The following is an 18,708-nucleotide window of genomic DNA, read 5'->3' on the forward strand; positions in this document are numbered from 1 at the left end:
TTTCGGTTTGCGTTTTTATTTTAGATTAGTTTTAAATTTTATATACATTCGAATTAAATTTTTATTGATTTACCCTTGGCCTTCTCTTTGGGCAGATTTGAGGAACAGGAAGCTGGTTAGTTCACTATTTAGATTTGATTGATAATTTTCGTAGTGCAGGCCACAAGAGCAATAATATACATCATAACTTGGGTCATATTGTTACATAAGATTTTGTTACAAATAACCTTAGGTATGATTTTTCTCATGAATGAAGATAACTATTTTAATATTATCATAAAGATTGAAAAAATTAAAATTTATCAATTTGATAAAATCAAAGATTGATAAATTTATACAGTAGATACGATAGCATAATGCAAAAATATCAAACAGTGTTAAGATTGAAATTAATATTTATTTTAATATATTTTTCAGAAATGCAGCGTTTCGTGTTACGTTGGACCATCAAACGCGGATTTGCTACAACCGCTATGAAGGAAGATCCCCCTCTCACTGAGGTAATAAAGCTTAATGTATACAGAGGTGGGGAACCTTTTACCATTAGAGGCCGCACTTAAATTAGGCAGCAATGAAAGAGGCCGCATAAGCTGATTGACCTAAAAAAGTGACTTTCGTGAAATTATTAACTTCCCGAAGGAGAAGTTAATGTTTTCATCAAAAAATCCGACTCGCCAATTTTATGTTTTCTCGACGTTTCAAGCCATTCTGAATCGAATGAGACCAAATTTGGAAAAAGTATGTGTATGTGTGTGTGTGTGAGTGTGAACAGATTTGTTGCCGTAAATCGACGTTTTCTCCAAAACGGATGGACCGATTTGAAAAATTTTAAAGCCATTTGATGTATCTCGATGAGGACTAGCGTTTCTGAGATTCGTGCGATGATCGGCTGGGCCGTTTCTTTCTAAATCGCAGAAAAGTGAAAATTTTTTCTTCCATGTTTTAGCCCGAAATTCTGAATAGATTTTGAAAATTCAAAAACCGTTCGATAGATATTGGTTGGAAATCGTGCTGATTAGTTTTTGGTAAAGATCGGCCGGGCCGTTTTCTTGTAATAAAGTTTTTTAAAAAAAATATTTGACGATTATTATTATTATTTTTTTGACGGTAGATACCATAGTCTTCTAGATCATACAAAAATATTACGGACCCACGACAACTCGTTTAGCTTTAAAAATTCGTCAAAGTTTGCAAAAATTAGTGTGGCCTTTTTGGCATTTGTCAAAATTAGAACTTCCATCGAGGTTTGCTCAAAAACGCCTGAACCGATTTCAGAAATTTAACAACCATTTGATGTATCTCGATGAGGATTATTTTTTCTCAGTTTTGTGCGACGATCGGCCGAGCCGTTTCTTTGTTATTTGGAAAAAAGTGTTAAACTTTTGTCCACATTTGTGCTGATACTACCGAATCGATTAAAAAATCAAAAACTGTTCGAAAGATATTAGTTGGGAATGATACTGATTAGTTTTAGGTGAAAATCTACCGAGCCGTTTTCTTGTAATTAACAGTTGAAAAAAAAAATTAAGCCGATTTTCACGGAACCTTTTTGGCGTTATATATCATGGTCTTGTTGAACTTACTGAAATATTAATACCTTACGACAAATAGTTTAGTTTTAAAAATTTAGCAAAGTTTGAGAAAATGAGTAGTTCTTTTGACATTTGTTTAAATTAAAATGAGACGATTTACTTGGTATAACGATAGAGTACTTGGTCTTAATGAACATGATAAACAATTAAAATCCTACAAAAAACTGGCTCAATTATAAAAATTGATTTTTCAAAATTTGCTTTTAAAAAACACTCCGACCGGGTTGATGTGTTCGATTTTCAATAAATCCACTTCGAATACTTTTAACTACTCATAAATTAATTTATCTATCATGGATTAAGTCGATTATTTACACAAATCGGGAAGTTCATGTAACTTGCCTCAAGGCAAAATACCAATACCAACTAGTTTGGCTTTGTTTTTTGCTTGGCAACTGAGCAATTTATGACAAAATGAATTTTCAATAAATGTCGAGATGTAAAATTTCTGGGTGTCGCAGGAAATCGAACTGAATTTCATTCATTTTTCTTGAAGATTGGGAAAAAAAGTTGGTATGTTCGAACGTATGTAATGAGATAAAATGGACTTCGTTTCGATAAAATCGAATTATAGTTCGTTTTAATTTCATTTAAACATTCATTTTTTATATAAAAATGATATTAAAGTCTTTTGATTTGAATTTGACATTCATATTCTTATTGTTACATAATTATTTGAAATAAAAAATTATATATTTTTCTTATAACATTGAATTCACTGACAGATTTTTATTTTGCAAAAATAATATCTAAAGTTATTAAAGGTTAATTTAGAGAATTTCGGGCTCTGGAAAAACCAGATTAAATTCATTTGTGAACTTTCGGTATGAATATTCCTGCTTGTTGTCATTCATGACAATAGTTATCATAACAAAAAAAATGATTAATGCATTAAACGTAACGTTAACTTTTTCCAATATATCTAGATAAAATCTGGTTGCTCCGATCTTCGCCAAAGCTGCGGATTTGCTTTTGGTTGCGAGAAGTATAAATTTTTATCATTTTACTACGGATACGCATAAAAATCTTCAACCCGGGTGCTAACGATTCTTTTGCACTGTTAATTTTTTTATAATACTTCTTGAATCATATAATAGGCGATGTCTTGCGAAATCGAAAATATTACTTATATTAAATAATATTAATATAATATATTACATCTCTATTTTGTATCTGCCTAAGAGTATGTGTTTCAGGCTAGTAATCTGATGTCATGTTACAATATAACTGTTTTTGGTGTGATTTTTCGCGGAACTGTCATGACGTTGATGTACAATGGTTGTTTGAAAGTAACTCTGCTATTTTGTACTAGAGACGGCAAGGGGCAGCACAAGAACCTCCCGGAGGCCGCAGCTTCCCCACCTATGGTATATACCGTCAAAAAAATAATAATAAAGGTCGTCGAAAAATTTTTTTTAACACTTTATTACAAGAAAACGGCCCGACCGATCTCTATCAAGAACTCATCAGCACTCATCATTCCCAATCAATATCTTTCAAACGGTTTTTGAATTTTCAAGATCGATTCAGAACTGCGGGCTAAAACGTGGACGAAATTTTTTTCACTTTTCTACTATTTACAAAGAAACGGCTTGGCTGATCGTCGCGCAGCAAAATTGATAAACGCTAGTCCTCATTGAGATACATCGAATGGCTTTTAAATTTTTGAAATCGGTCCAGCCATTTTTGAGAAAACATCGATTAACGGCAAAAAATCTATTCACACACACACATACTTTTTCCAAATTGGTCTCATTCGATTCAGAATGGCTTGAAACGTCGAGAAAACATAAAATAAGCGAATCGGATTTTTTGACGAAAACATAAACTTCTCCTTCGGGAAGTTACTAAAAACTATTAGCAGTTTTCCAAAAAAAAACATCTCCGTGTTTTCTTTTAAGCATACCAAAACTAGTTGAGTATGGCATAGTGCCTTAAGACAAATTGCTGGAAATTTTCGTACCGTAATAAAAAATTCGAGAAATATTAAATGTTTTCAAATAGATTATTATAAATACTGTAACTCGATTTCTATTTTCTGCATTCTTCGCTCCGTATCTCCGAAACGGCTGGACCTGCCTTTGCCAAAAACTAATCAGCACATCTTCCTATCAATAGAAATCGAATGTTTTTTGAACAATTCAAATCGGTTAATCGGACGAAAAATTGTATCCACACAAATATACACACACAACTCAAAAATCTCGGAGATCGGCAGGACCTAGATATCGTCTGAGTGCTTTAAGTGTTGGTTGCGCATTTTGCACAATATCGGAGGAAGCAGTGTGCGTCATTTCAGGAACTCTGCTTCTCTTATAATTAGTCTTAGCATAGGAAATACGAACAATTTACCAACCTAGGCATCAACAACTGATTCCTGAAAAGTTGAGAACAGAAGAACGGCAGAACAGCGTTGACCGATGACTTCGCTCATTTAAAAGATAAGTATAAAATAGGTGCAAGAATGATAACATACTAGATCCTCCCCCAGGAAGTAATGCCCGACGGCGGTTTTCAGCGTGCAGACCAGAAGCAAGAACAGAGGCAGAGGCAAAGCGGAGGTTTTAGTCGGTATTATACCCACGCGGTATTGAGTCCGACATACCCAGATAAAAGACCAGTCTGGAATGGATAAATAACATTTCATTCGCTATACAAAAAAACACACACATCATTTTTTTCTGAGTTATGCCAAAATGTTCAGAAACCTTCAAAACGTGAAGAAATGTAAAAATTCTTAATTTCGATTTTCGGACGATTCCAATAACTCATCCGGGAAGTTAATAACTAACAACGTATAAGAAAGGACAAAAATTGCAAGACAATATATAGGCAATACTTGGTTCATTTCCTTGATTTGGTAAGGCAGAGTTATATCTAAAAATATTTATTAGTCGCTATGGGTCGATCAGGCTATTGTTTAGCATGGCGTATTTGCCAAAGCAAAATATTTCTGACGTATATTGGCCAAGGGCTTGGATGTTACAATTGGTATAATTTCAGGTAAAAGTTTCCAGTATGTTTTTTAATTTGGTACAGTACCGTCGGTATGTCAATCTGTTCTGCTCATGTATACGTATATTTTGTAGAGTAATGTCTCGACAGTGGGTTCCTTGATTTGTTGAGTAGTCGTAATGCTTTATTTTGTACAGTCTGTAGTCTCCGTAGGTTAGTCTTTGATGTCGCGCTTTATTCTGGAGCGGCTTACAACAGTATCGGTTCAAGAGAGGTCTCAGTAGATTCATTATTCCGTAAGCCTGTCCGAGATTTATGTTAGTATGTTTCGTGAAGCTGAGTCTATGATACAAGGTCACTCCAAGGTATTTGACGTTCTTGGACCATTCAAGTTCTGGGCTCATTACCTTTACTTTGTCCAAGTCAATCAGTGTAGTGGACTTACGGCTCTTTGTAAACAATATAGCCTCAGTCTTCTATGGATTGATTTTGATTTGCCACTTGTCTGTCTTATAGTCTGTCAATGTATCTATGTACCTCTGTATTATTGTGGTCAATAGTCTGGGCGATCTAGATTTTTTTAAAATGGCAGTGTCGCCAGCAAACGTCAGTAGAGTTGTGTTGGCGTCAGTGGGAATGTCATGGATGTAGACGTTAAACAATGATGGTCCAAGGATTGAACCTTGCAGTACTCTCGCCATCAATTGGTTAACCATCGAGGGTGTGTTGCCTATTTGTACGGTAAAATAGACAATAGTGGTCTGTAAGGTATGAATAAAGTACTTTTGTGATGTAGGGTGGAAAATTGACAGACACAAATTCATTTGTGTATCGTATCGTACATCCAGAAACAACTTCACGAGTTCGAGCAACACCAACCCGGTATGGTTTCGTCTGTTGAAGAGTCACACATTAGCATTTTGTTTGTGGATGTTCTCAAAATTTGGTGTCGCGGGTTATTGTCAGCTAGTTTGAGTGGCGGTATAAGCATTATTTTCCGCGTCAGACTTTTTGCAAACTTCGTGTGGGTCAGTGTTAATGTTTTCTAGTTTTTTAGCCAGAGTGTCATTCCGGTGGTCGCGTATCTCATTAGAAATAATTTTTGTCAGTTTGGTTACGTGTTTCTTCAGTAGTATTTTACCAGTACCTTGCCACAGATGCTTTGTATAATTTTTATTTAAATTTTTAGTATTATCTGTTCGAATAGTTCGTTAAATGATGTCGGTTTTGTGTCTCGTATCGGTATTGACCGTTGGATAGTGTCTGGCATCACCTGAGTGAAATGTGCCACAGCCTCCTTGAAGTTTGTTTTGGTTTCAATAGGTATCGTATATTGGCTTTGATATAATCTAAAATTTTACGTTCAGAAGTCGACATCGAGTTTTTTTGTCGGTTCCGAAGTTGCAAATTTTTTGTGCAGTTGTGCGCCTGTGGTTTTATGTTTGGTCAGATGTTCGTAAAGTCTGTGTACGCTCGCGTTGGTGTAATTAAATTTCCAAGTTGTCCGTTGTCGTTAAAGACTCCTGCTATTAAAACGTATGGATTTGAATCGAGTAGGTGTTGTATCAAAGCAGACTGGCCATCAACGAACAAATGAGAATGACTTATCATAATATATATTTTTGTAAACAAATATTTTGTAATGCATTTTAATATAGTTAGAAATTATTAATTACAAATTAAATCATTTCCACATAGGTTTTGTAAGTCCGTCTGCCAGGATGTAAATTGATACGATAGTTAATCCTCTCTTGTGAACATTGATGGCAGAAAAATCTGAATCGCCCGCTGTCAGGTTTGGCACTTTCTCGTGTCTGATGCAAGACTTTATCAAAATCGCAGTGCCTTCCCAACCGCGCGCGTCTGTCTGTCGTTTGATCATTGATGGTGTTGGCTGGAACGGTGCTTGTAAGGGCTGAATCGTTGGGGGTGTATATATGGTCGGCGTCAGTGCAAGCAGGGTCGACACAGGAGTTTTCGCAGTGAAGATGAAGCAGCCGAGGAAAAGAAGGGTTGTTATTACGACCAACGCTGATGGGTTTTAATGCTGACTGAAATGCCTAGATGTAAACCATTGATGGTCATTTTTAGGGATGTCCTGCTGTCTTGAATATGTATAAAATTGATAATCGCATTTCCAAAACAATTTCTTGATTTTCTCATGTTCCATAAAGATTTTATGTAAATGAGGTTTTAAATACTGGGCGTTGAATTTAATTTTGATTGTATTTTTTAAATATTTATTTGTTTGAAGTTACGATAACAAGGGGCTCAAGACGGTGTTCTGCTTGGTTGGTGCATTTTCTACTTTGGAGGTAGATGGCAAGGGGATGATAACTGCACTATTCTCATTTTTATTTTCCCTGTCTGTGTCCATACCCATAGGTGATAGATACTTATGACAGCGTCTGATACTTATTCTATAATTTAGCGATTCACTAGTAAGCACGTCCATATCTTTTGTTGCTTCCGTGATTCTGAGTATTTCCCCATACGCCTGCCCGGAAATCTTTCCGGTATCAATACACGAGCACTGATTTTAAAAGATAAGCAAAAAGACTTTTCAATTTAAATTTTGAAAAACCACACTGAAGTGGGCGCTTACTCTCTTCACAATACCAACACCAATCCGGCGTTTGGAAAACATACCAGCAAAAACACATTTGCACAAGAGACACCTTGAAATTTTGTGGAAGCGGAGCCTTTACAATCGCACTTTTTCCAAAAAGTATAAGTTATTAAGCTGATAAGAACCGATCTCATCTTTTGTACCACGTGTCAATATAAAACTTCTATCCTTGATATTATTTTATCATTTAAATTATTGCTAATATATTTTTTACCCAACTAAAAGAATTTTGTAGACATATTTATCCGCTAAATCCAAGTAAAAAATGTCTTGGCCAATCATCTCACAAATCTCATCGCGGCTCCTTCTTATCAAGGTATTCCCAAAGCTTTTAAATTACGGACACTATCGGAACGGAAGCGTATCTCGTTTTGATATGCCCATCTCTTTGGATTTCTATTCCGTATCTTCTACCCACTTCGACGATCTTGCTCATCATGTTTTGTAGCTTGTTTGGGTTTTCGATACTACTATGAGATCATCTGCGTACTTTATGGTGGTGATTTTTCTGTCTGAACTTTCACTTTCTGTCCCATATACAGATTCTGGATCGGCCTGTGGTCTCTCCAATCGATTCCAATATATTTTAAAATTACCATTAGTGTACTCCATTTGAAAATGTCAAAAGCTTCCTACCAATCTATGAAGCAGAAGCAACATTAACGTCGAAAAATCTGTCCGATATTATTCTCAATAATTTAATGGCGTCTCTGGTGTCTCTTCTTTTTCTGAAAATGATTTTCTCTTTTATGTGTTGCTCAATTTTATTTTCAAGTAAGAATTTTGGCCAGTATCTCCTCTGATCGTCTTGTGGTGACTGCAATGTTTTGGACTTTTTCTAAAGAGCTATTATCGTGACATTCGGGAAGTCCTTTGGCCATTCGCCCGATCGGTGTATTTGATGCAGCGGTCGGTTTTTTTAATATGTTGTTGCCCTGCTCTATCAGCAGTTTCGACGGTATATCGTCGCCTTCCTCCTTTTCATGTCTTTTATTGCTTCCTCGACTTTGCTTCTTAATGTGCACGGTCCCTTATTGTCTTTTCTCTTCTTCGGCCTCAATTTTGTCAGGTCTCTATCGTACAATTTTTCAATGTAATTGTCCACGCTGTGAATTTTCTTGTGGTCAGTCACACTAATTTCCATTATCGTCTTCCACTTCGTATGTTTTTCTGCTTTTCCTTTTAGTCAAGTCATCTCTTCTGTAGCCTGAAATATTAGATCAAACCTACCTTTTGATGTTACATTATCCTGTTGCACGTTTCGTCCACATATTTTGCCTTTACTTTTTTCATTTCTCGCCTCAATTCTTTCTTCAATTTTCTATACATCCTCAAATCTGTATTCTTATACTTTCTGTGCTCGCGCATTTTCCTTATAATCATTTTATGCTTTGACACTTATTTTGCGCTCGACCAGCATTCCATTTAGTGTAAGATCTATGGCTGTGTTGTTGTTGGATTTTTACAGTTCAATATACGCATTCAAGGTTACAAAAATTCATAATTAGCTGTAACTTGCTAAAATTGCTTGAGTTACAATTATAAAAGAAATACAAAAAACGTCCTCATCGTAGCGGTGCGAGCTAAAAAAATGGCAAACGGTCAAAGGTCAAAAAATGATTTTTTTTACGATTTTCAAGTTTTTGCGATCAGTTTTATTGTAATTCTCAGACAAAAAATTGTAGAGCATAAAATTCTCTATAAAACATGTATCAATACTTTTTTCCTCAGAGCCACCATTCTAAAGTTATATCACTTTGAAAAGTAGAATAATTTGTAACCCCCAGAATTTGCTTAAGTACTCCACGTATATGCATCACTGAAGCTGTAATATAATTTGGGCGCTGATTTCCATCTTGATAACTAGATGTAACACAATCGCATTTTAGTTTAGATTTTTATTAACTTCCCGTAGGGTAAGTTATTGTAATCGTCCAAAAATCGAAATCGAAATTTTTTACTTTTCTCGACGTTTTGAAGGTTTCTGAACATTTTGGCATACCTCAGAAAAAATGGATGTGTGTGTGTGTATGTATGTATGAATACAATTTTTCGTCCCACGTTTTCGGGCGCACGGATCAACCGATTTGAATGGTTCAAAAAAAACATTCGATTCCTATCGATAGGGAAATGTGCTGATTAGTTTTTGGCAAAGGCAGGTCCAGCAGTTACGGAGATGAAGAGCAAAGAGTGCAGAAAATAAAAATCTAGTTTTTGAGAGAACGGAGCATCCAATTTGAATGACCCTAAAAACATTCAATTTGTAATGACGGGGAGAAGTGGTGATTAGTTTATGGCAATGGCAGGCCCAGCCATTTCGAAAATACAGAGCTAAATGTGCAAAAAACGGCAGTTTTTGAGAGAACTAAGCGTCCAATTTAAATGATTCAAAGAACTTTCAGCTTGTTTTAACAAAATAATTGATTTTGGAAAGAAAAAAAATGTATCATTTTTTTTTTCTTTTTTTAACTTCCCCTTTTAATTTCCCATGTTTTCATCAAAAAATCCGATTCGGTAATTTTATGTTTTCTCGACGTTTCAAGCCATTCTGAATCGAATGAGACCAAATTTGGAAAAAGTATGTGTGTGTGTGTGTGTGCGTGTGCACCAACAGATTTTTTGCCGTAAATCGCCGTTTTCTCAAAAACGGCTGGACCGATTTTAAAAATTTAAAAGCCATTCGATGTATCTCGATGAGGACTATTGTTTGTCAGTTTTGTGCGACGATCGGCCAAGCCGTTTCTTCATAAATAGCAGAGAAGTGAAAACTCTTTCGTCCACGTTTTAGCCCGCAGTTATAAATCGATTTTGAAAATTCAAAAATCGTTCGAAAGATATTGGTTGGGAATCGTGCTGATTAGTTTTTGGTAGAGATCGGCCGGGCCGTTTTCTTGTAATAAAGTTTAAAAAAAAAATGCGACGATTTTTATGATTATTTTTTTGACAGTAGATACCATAGTCTTCTATATCATACTAAAATATTACGGCCCTACGACAACAGGTTCAGCTTTAAAAATTCGTCAAAGTTTGCAAAAATTGGTATTGTTTTTTTGGTATTTGTCAAAGTTAGACCTTTGATCGACGTTTTCTCAAAAACGCCTGAGCCGATTTTAGAAATTTAAAAGCTATTTGATGTATTTTGGTGAGGACTATCGTTTGTCAGTTTTGTGTGACGATCTGCCAAGCCGTTTCTTTGCAATTTGAAAAAAAGTGTTAATCTTTTCGTCCACATTTAAGCTCATCCTACCGAACCGATTTCAAAAAATCAAAAACTGTTCGAAAGATATTAGTTGGGACTGGTACTGATTAGTGTTAGGTGAAAATCTACCGAGCCGTTTTCTTGTAATTACCTATTGAAAAAAAAATTTAAGCCGATTTTCATGGAACTTTTTTTGGCGATATACATCATGGTCTTATAGAACTTACTGTAATATTGCGGCCTTACGACAAGTAGTTTAATTTTAAAAATTCGTCAAACTTTGCTAAATTTATTATCGTTTTTTAAAAGTAGAATTAATGAAGTATATTATTTACTCATTTTCTTCATTAAGTCGATTATTTACACATATCGGGAAGTTCATGTAACTTGCCTCAAGGCTAAATACCAAACCAACTAGTTTTTAAATTTTTTTTGTATATCGAAAATAATTCAGATTTTATTTTTAATTCTGACTAAAGTTCTAATATACTTTAAACAAATAATTTCAACTTTGCAATTCAGTTTATATAATTCTTATAAATATTAGACAATGTTACAATATTAATAATAATCTATGTGAAAACATTCAGTATTCCTCGAACATTTCGTTACGGTACGGAAAGTTCCAGCAATTTGCCTTAAGGCACGATGCCATACACCCTACTAGTTTATTTGTATAACACAGCATCGCGTGAACGGTTACCGTTAGTAAATATAAATAATAAAAATATGATGTGACAGCGTAATTTTTTTTTTTCTTAGGAGCGATATAGAATACAACGTGGAAATTACAACCAGTTGTCTATGGAGCACACAAATCGCTTCCAGCAATTATTGGGGGGCGACAAGGCGCGCGTGTTAACGGATCCGTATGACGTGCACCCTCACAATGTGGACTGGCTCAATAGTATGCGGGGTGAGTGAATATTATGTAATATATATCTTATACATAAAATTCTTCTGTAACAGGGTATGAATGGTTAATCCTCTTAAACTATTATTCGGATTTTCATAAATTCTCGTGAAGATTGTTAAGGGAATTTTCTAGGATTTATTAATTCATAGAAATATAGTTAGATTGTAGAACAAATAGAAAAAAAATACAAAAACCGCTTATCATTGTTTGACCTTGAAAATATTTAAGGCATAATTTGACATTAAAAACAAATGAAGACTATCATTTGCCAAACATATCTGTGGAAGTAGTAATGTATATGAAAGTATATCCTCCACTTGTATAAAAATATATAAAATTTATTGACTATAAAAATAATGATATAAAAATATGACAAGTCCAATTGTTTTTTCTCACATCACTAGCCTGCTTGATCCCCACACACTCCCTGCCCAGTGTTGACCTCACAGTTTAAAAAGAAAATACAGGAAAACACGATATAAAAATATGGTGGGAAAGCAGATTATAGCAGTATTGTGGCACTAGTCAATTAGTAATTCAAATGTTTCGTCGGCAGATCCACCGTATGGTAGGTAATTCGACCTTCCATCATCTTCAAATTCTGCTTATGGTTCTGAATATAAGTCATGTAGTGAACTTTCTGAACCTCGATGTCTTGGTGAACTTCGAAGATCCTGTCACGATCTACTGTATTAATTTTAATTTCTATAATATTTTGGATAAACAGATAGCGCTCTGTAAGATTATAAATTTTCGCAATGATTAAAATAATCTAGTCAACTTCAGTAGCCATTTGGATCAAATATCGGATTCTCGAATCCTTATGGCTCTGTGACAAACATTTTTATCAATTGCTCACCATTTTCACTAACATCATAATTAATTGGTATTAGTTATATCAGAATTACTTAATGTTTGGAATGCATTATTTATGGGTACAGTTTCCATTTCTGCAGGCGTTGTATTCGTATCTGATGGGTTCTTATCAAAGAAAGAAGTTGGCTCTTTATCCAAATCAGGATTATTGGTTTCCTTAACATAAGAGTCCAGAATTGTGGAATCCAATAAATAATTTATGTCATCATTTTGTTTTGACTCGTCGCTGTCACCGATAATGGGAGGTAGCATCAAAAGATGATTTGTTGAGTTAACGTACAAGGAGAGGTTGAATTGCATTCCAATGAAAAGTCTAGGCCTTAAATTATTTTTTGTGTCAGCAATAAACACTGAGGTCTGGATATACCAAATGGGTAACCACGAAAGTCCGGTTCAGGTAGTAGTGCGTTAACTACAATGAACCGAGGACTGGACGTACCTTAAAAGTCGTCACTGAAGACCAGTGATTATGATGCTGCGTCAAAATATATATTTCTTAAATCCTCGAAAAATACTCCTTTGTCTCCATCTCAAGCGTCGCAGGTCATCAATGTGGAAGTAGTAATGTATATGAAAGTATAAACGCCACTTGTATAAAAATCTATAAAATTTATTGACTATAAAAATTAATGATATAAAAATATGATAAGTTCAATTGTTTTTTCTCATCACTAGCTTGATCCCCACATATCTACTCACTTATAGGCTTAAGCAATATTAAAATATAATAAATTCATGATTATAAATGAGGAAAATGTAATATCTACATTATTAATGCCAAAAAGCAGCTGAAATTTGACAGATTATTATTTTTTAACTTTTAAATGCAGTCGTGTTTTGCCTTTACTAAATCACAATACAAAAATAATTTACTTTCTCAAAAAATTATCTAGAAGTTTCATTGTGTCAAAAATTCACATGTTTGACATTGGATACGAAATATTTACTCAAGACAATGGAGAGTTTTGGGTCTGAATATTTTTAATGTGCTCCAATTTGCATGGAATTTTGGAATTAAGTTCATCTTACTTTCAAGTTTAAAAGTGAAACTAATTTAGACTGTTTTGCCACTTCCCGGGGGGATGACATCCCTTTTAAGTAGTGCAATTGTATCTTTTTCAAAATAACATCGGATATCGATAAAAGAACTAATCAGAAGAGAAAATGTTTAATAATATTGTTCAAAAAAGAAATGACTTTTCAAGTTACTGGCTACTAAAAATTTTGTTTTTTTGCGTTTTTCATCGTTTAACTTCTCCTTCGGGAAGTTAAAAATCGACGAAATTTTTTTTTTCAAATTACAAGAACACGGCCCCGGCCAATCCCTACCAAAAACTAATCAGCACGATTCCCAACCAATATCTTTCGAACGGTTTTTGAATTTTCAAAATCTATTCAGAATTGCGGGGTAAAACGTAGACGAAAAATTTTTCACTTTTCTGCGATTTATAAAGAAACGGCTTGGCCGATTGTCGCACCTGACAAATAATAGTCCTCATCGAGATACATCGAATGGCTTTTAATTTTTTGAAATCGGTCCAGCCGTTTTTGAGAAAACGTCGATTTACGGCAAAAAATCTGTTCACACACACACATACTATTTCCAAATTTGGTCTCATTCGATTCAGAATGGCTTGAAACGTCGAGAAAACATAAAATTAGCGAATCGGATTTTTTGATGAAAACATAAACTTCTCCTTCGGGAAGTTAATAATTTGATGAATATTATATTATAAGTAGAAGATGGTAGTTACGTTCCAAAAAGTAGCGTGTTATGCGAATCCGTGTTATACGGGACAAAGAACTAGTACAAAAAGAATGGTTACGTTCCAAGAATTCAAAAAAACATGCTACATATCATGATTTTATAATAAATATTGTCATATTAATTTATCTAAGAAGTAATATAAATTACATGAATTATGATTTTTTTTGTAATAACTAGCAAGTGCTATCCAATGCGATTTTTTTTTTGCAAGAAATCTTCATTCTCTGACTAGTTTTCTGTACTACCTTCAGATTCGTGCATTCTTTTCTGCAAAAAAAAATTGCGATCACTTGCTTTTAGCAAAATGATATTTATATATTTAACAGATGCAAATTTATTTTTCTTAAACTTTTATGCTCAATTTATTTAAAGGATCTTTGTTTAGGAAATATGAAATATATTGTTCGGATATATCCTAGAGAGAACGTACGCACTCGAATAATAAATATCAAATTACTTAATTACTTATCTTTTACACTAGCTTCATCACATTTATTCAGCTATGGTACGGAGATTTTACTAATTTTAGATTAGATAAAATTTTGAATTTTACAGGTTTCACTATATTTCTTATTTTATTAGGGGTTTGCTTAATTCTCAAACCGGGTTATAGCAAACCCTTTAAAAGCACCATGTTATGAGGGGGATGCTTGTATTTTGTGTGTGTGTGTATTTGTATGTGTGTGTGTGCGAATACAAATTTTTGTGGACAATTTCGGGAACACGGAACAACAAAAATCATATCGTCATCGAAAATAAAATATTTTTTAAATCATTCAAATCGGACGCTCAGTTCTCTTATAAACAGAATTACGATTTTTGGCACTTTTTGCATCGTATCTTCAAAACGGCTAGACTTGCTTCGGCAAAAATCTAATCAACACATCGCCCCGTCAACGCAAATCGAATGTTTTTAAATTATTCAAATCGGTTGATCCGTGTACTCGAAATCGTCAACGAAAATTTCTATCCGAACACACAAACGGCATTGCAATGCTATGGTCATCAAAATAATATTAAATGAAATTAAAACAAGTGGGGTACATGGCATCGTGCCTTAAGGTAAATTGCTGGAACTTCCCGTACCGTAATTAAAAATCTTGGTACGAAACCAAAAAAAAATACACAAAATGTACACATTACTAAAATATCTGATAATTTGATGTGCATATGTCCAATAAACATTTTTGACCGCCAAATGACATTTTTTTAACTTATTTTTATTGAGAGTCCATAACCGCTGAACCTGCCTTCCCAAAATCAGTTCTTAATCTTGACGATACAAGTAAAATGTTTTCTGAATTATTAAAATCGAACGCTCCGTTCTCTTAAAATAGTCTAAGAGCCAGTGAACTATTTGACTAACCTGTTTTAACAGAGCTAGAAATTTTTTTAATGATATTTTATTATCGACCCATCAAGAAAATACCATTCTGGCAGCCATTCCGCGATTGCGTTTGCGATTGCTCAAATTTTGAGTGTGTATTCTTTTAACTTTTAATACACTCTCAAAATTTGCGCCTTGTGGGAGCAAGTTGTGAAAATTTTTTTTTGACATTTTTACAAATTGAAGGGATGATTATGCAATCGCGGAATGACTGGCAGAATGATACTTTCTCAATGAGTCGATAATAAATATCATTAAAAAAATTTTACCTCTGTGAAAACAGGTTAGTCAAATACTTCACTGGCTCTTAGACTAAAAACTGAGTTACCGTTTTTGACACTTTTTGCCCCGTATCCACGGAACGGCCAGACCTGCTTTCGCCAAAATCAGCACGTCTCCTTATCAATACGAATCGAATATTTTTTGAACTATTCAAATCGGTTGATCGGTGTTCCCGAAATCGTCGATGAAAATTTGTATCAGCACACACACGCACATACATCCATTTTTTCTAAGGTATGCCAAAATGTTTAATAACCTTTGAAACGTGAAAATGTATAAAAATGTTCATTTTTGATTTAATTTAATGGTCAAAATTATGTAATTCATATCATTGACAGAATTAGTAATAAATTACTTTATTTTCAGGGCGTAGCAGTGTTGTATTACAACCAAAAAGCACACAAGAAGTATCTGCCCTGTTGAAGTATTGCAACGAGCAACGTCTTGCAGTTTGTCCACAAGGAGGTAACACTGGTCTAGTTGGAGGCTCAACTCCAGTGTTTGATGAGGTCGTCATTAGCACTTCGCTAATGAACAAAATAATTAGCATTGATTCAGCAGCAGGTAAACGCATATTAGGTTTAACACATTTCAAAAATCAAGTTTGTGTTAGAAATTTTGACCGTAATATAATGATTTTTGATCACTTCAAGATTATTTTATATAAGAAATAATTGAGAAACTAGTTGTGTATGGCATCGTGCCCTAAGGCAAATTGCTGGAACTTCCTGTACCGTAACGAAATGTTCGAGGAATATTTAATGTTTTGAGATAGATTTATAAGAATATAAAACTGAATTACGAAGTTTAAATTATTTATTTAAAGTATATAGTGAGCTTTAGAACTTTAGCCAGAATTTAAAATTAAAATCTGAATTGTTTTTCGATATACAAACAAAATTTCAAAAAAAATGTTGATTTTTTTTTTCCAAAAGCAATTATTCTGACAAAACAAGCAGAAAGTTTTTTTAATCATTCAAATCGTATGCTAAGTTCTCTCAAAACTACATTTTTGCACAATTATCTCGGAATCTCCAAAACGGCTGGGACCTGCCGTTGCCAAAACTAATCATCTCTTCTCCCAATCATTACAAATTGAATGTATTTAGATCATTCAAATCGGATACTCCGTTCTCTCCAAAACCTCGTTTCTATTTCTGCACTCTTTGTGGTATATCTCCGTAACGTTGGACCTGCCTGTGTCAAAAACTAATCAGCACATCTCCCTATCTATAGGAATCGAATGTTTTTTGAACCATTCAAATCGGTTGATCCGTACGCCCAAAAACGTGAACGAAAAAATGCGGACATACAAAACACACACACACACATCCATTTTTCCTGACATATGCCAAAATATTCAGAAACCTTCAAAACGTAAAGATAAAAAAAAATTCATTTTTGATTTTTGGCCCATTTACTATAACTACGAGAAGTTAAAAAGCATTAATACTTGAATCAGTTAGCTATAAAAAAAATTTCTAACGACTATCATATATAATAAACTATATTATACATACAATGTGATACTCAACTGGCATATTTTCCATTGTATTAATTTAATATAATTTATTTAACAAATTTCATCATAAATAATATTCTAAAAACGTATATTTTATTTAAGTGTGAACGTCAATGGTAATCAGTACAAACACAACGTTTGTAATAAGAGCCTATATACGGTGTGTAATAAGAGCGGCTCATTTAAAACTTTGAACCATTTTGATATTTAAACCACAATTGTTGTTAGCCTGTGATAATTTAGGATATTCGTATAGACTTAACTCTGTCGTCGTACAGAGTTTCACCATTAGCGTCAATTTTTTTCAATAATTAATTAATTACGAAGAAATTGCTCCGCCAAATTTTCGAAAAACTAATCAGAAAAATTCTTCAAAAAGTCTCACATAAGTAATCGACACGAGTCTATATCGAGTTTTGTCAAATTTTGAAAATCTGTTTAGTAATTTTGAGAAAACGACGACAAAAAATCAAATTTTGATTCACATACGCATAAACACACATACTATTTTCAATATAGATATCAAACGATTCAAATTAAGAAAATATCAGATTAGAGAATCGGATTTTCAGACAAAAATATAAACTTCTACGGAAATTTAATTATCACATGTTTAAAGTATTCGTTAGATCTCAATTTCGTTATCGTTCATGTGTTAATCGTCCGAGGTGTTTCTTCCTAATTAACATATTTTGTGCTGTATAGGTATTACTAGTACGTGGATGGTATTTTACCTGTTTCTCAGATGACTCGAACGCCTTAGACCAGTCTTTCACAAAGGGGTCGACATCGCACCCCAGTGGACGGTTGTAATATACAGGGGGGCGATAAGAGGCCTCGAATAAATGTTGGACATTGACCAGGGTGAGGGGGGCGATATGAAATTTGTAATTTAATTTACTTTATATTTTCAATTTCACGAGAATTTGAATGCCCACGATTCATTGGTTTAAATTTTTTACCTTGAATAATCTCATAAGAACTTGAAATACTTCACATAGATTTCAGTTAGGATAGCTCTCACGCTATACGCCATCAAGTTGTAACAATATGATATAACGATATTGGTGGCTGATTAATGGATACTACTCCTGTTCCGGATAAACGGATAAAAATGCAGACTGCTTTCAAAATCTAGAAAATAAATTTAATGCCCGGCCAAGCGTATCAAAACATTTTTTGATTGCTGCGGAGCAGAATGACGGACTTCGAGCTTCATATGATAGATCTCTGTTAATTGCTCAAACAGGTAAACCACACACCATTGGAGAAACGTTAATTATGCCAGCGATAAAAATTTATAACTACTGTGCTACGTAAACCAGTGACAGATATAATTCGCAAAACTGCTTTGAGTTCTGTACAAAGATGAATTGATGAAATGGCTGATAACATTGAAGAATCATTGTGCAATCATTTGAAGTCTTATCAAATTTTTACTCCAATTGGATTAGTCCACGTTACCAACTGATTGAGCACAAAAAGTATGTCTATTTGTTTGGAATTTAAAGTCTGACACACGAAAGGAAAAACCACTGGAGAAGTTATTTGATGAGAAAGATATTGGTTTGAAGAATATTAT

At 34.0% G+C, this 18,708-nt stretch overlaps 1 protein-coding gene across 1 annotated transcript; it reads left to right on the top strand.

The window, feature by feature from the left end:
• Positions 1 to 419: 419 nt before the first annotated feature.
• Positions 420 to 16,168, top strand: LOC113380369 (D-2-hydroxyglutarate dehydrogenase, mitochondrial-like; the record flags this gene model as incomplete). The annotated part of the gene is made up of 3 exons (XM_026619649.1): positions 420 to 500; positions 11,138 to 11,291; positions 15,971 to 16,168. Coding segments are annotated over exons 1-3 (433 nt in total), but the record flags the coding sequence as incomplete, so codon positions are not given.
• Positions 16,169 to 18,708: the final 2,540 nt, after the last annotated feature.

Source organism: Ctenocephalides felis, unplaced genomic scaffold (assembly GCF_003426905.1).
Source record: "Ctenocephalides felis isolate EL2017-DRISC unplaced genomic scaffold, ASM342690v1 CF-g0.4_SCAFFOLD_02058, whole genome shotgun sequence".
Lineage (NCBI taxonomy): Eukaryota > Metazoa > Arthropoda > Insecta > Siphonaptera > Pulicidae > Ctenocephalides > Ctenocephalides felis.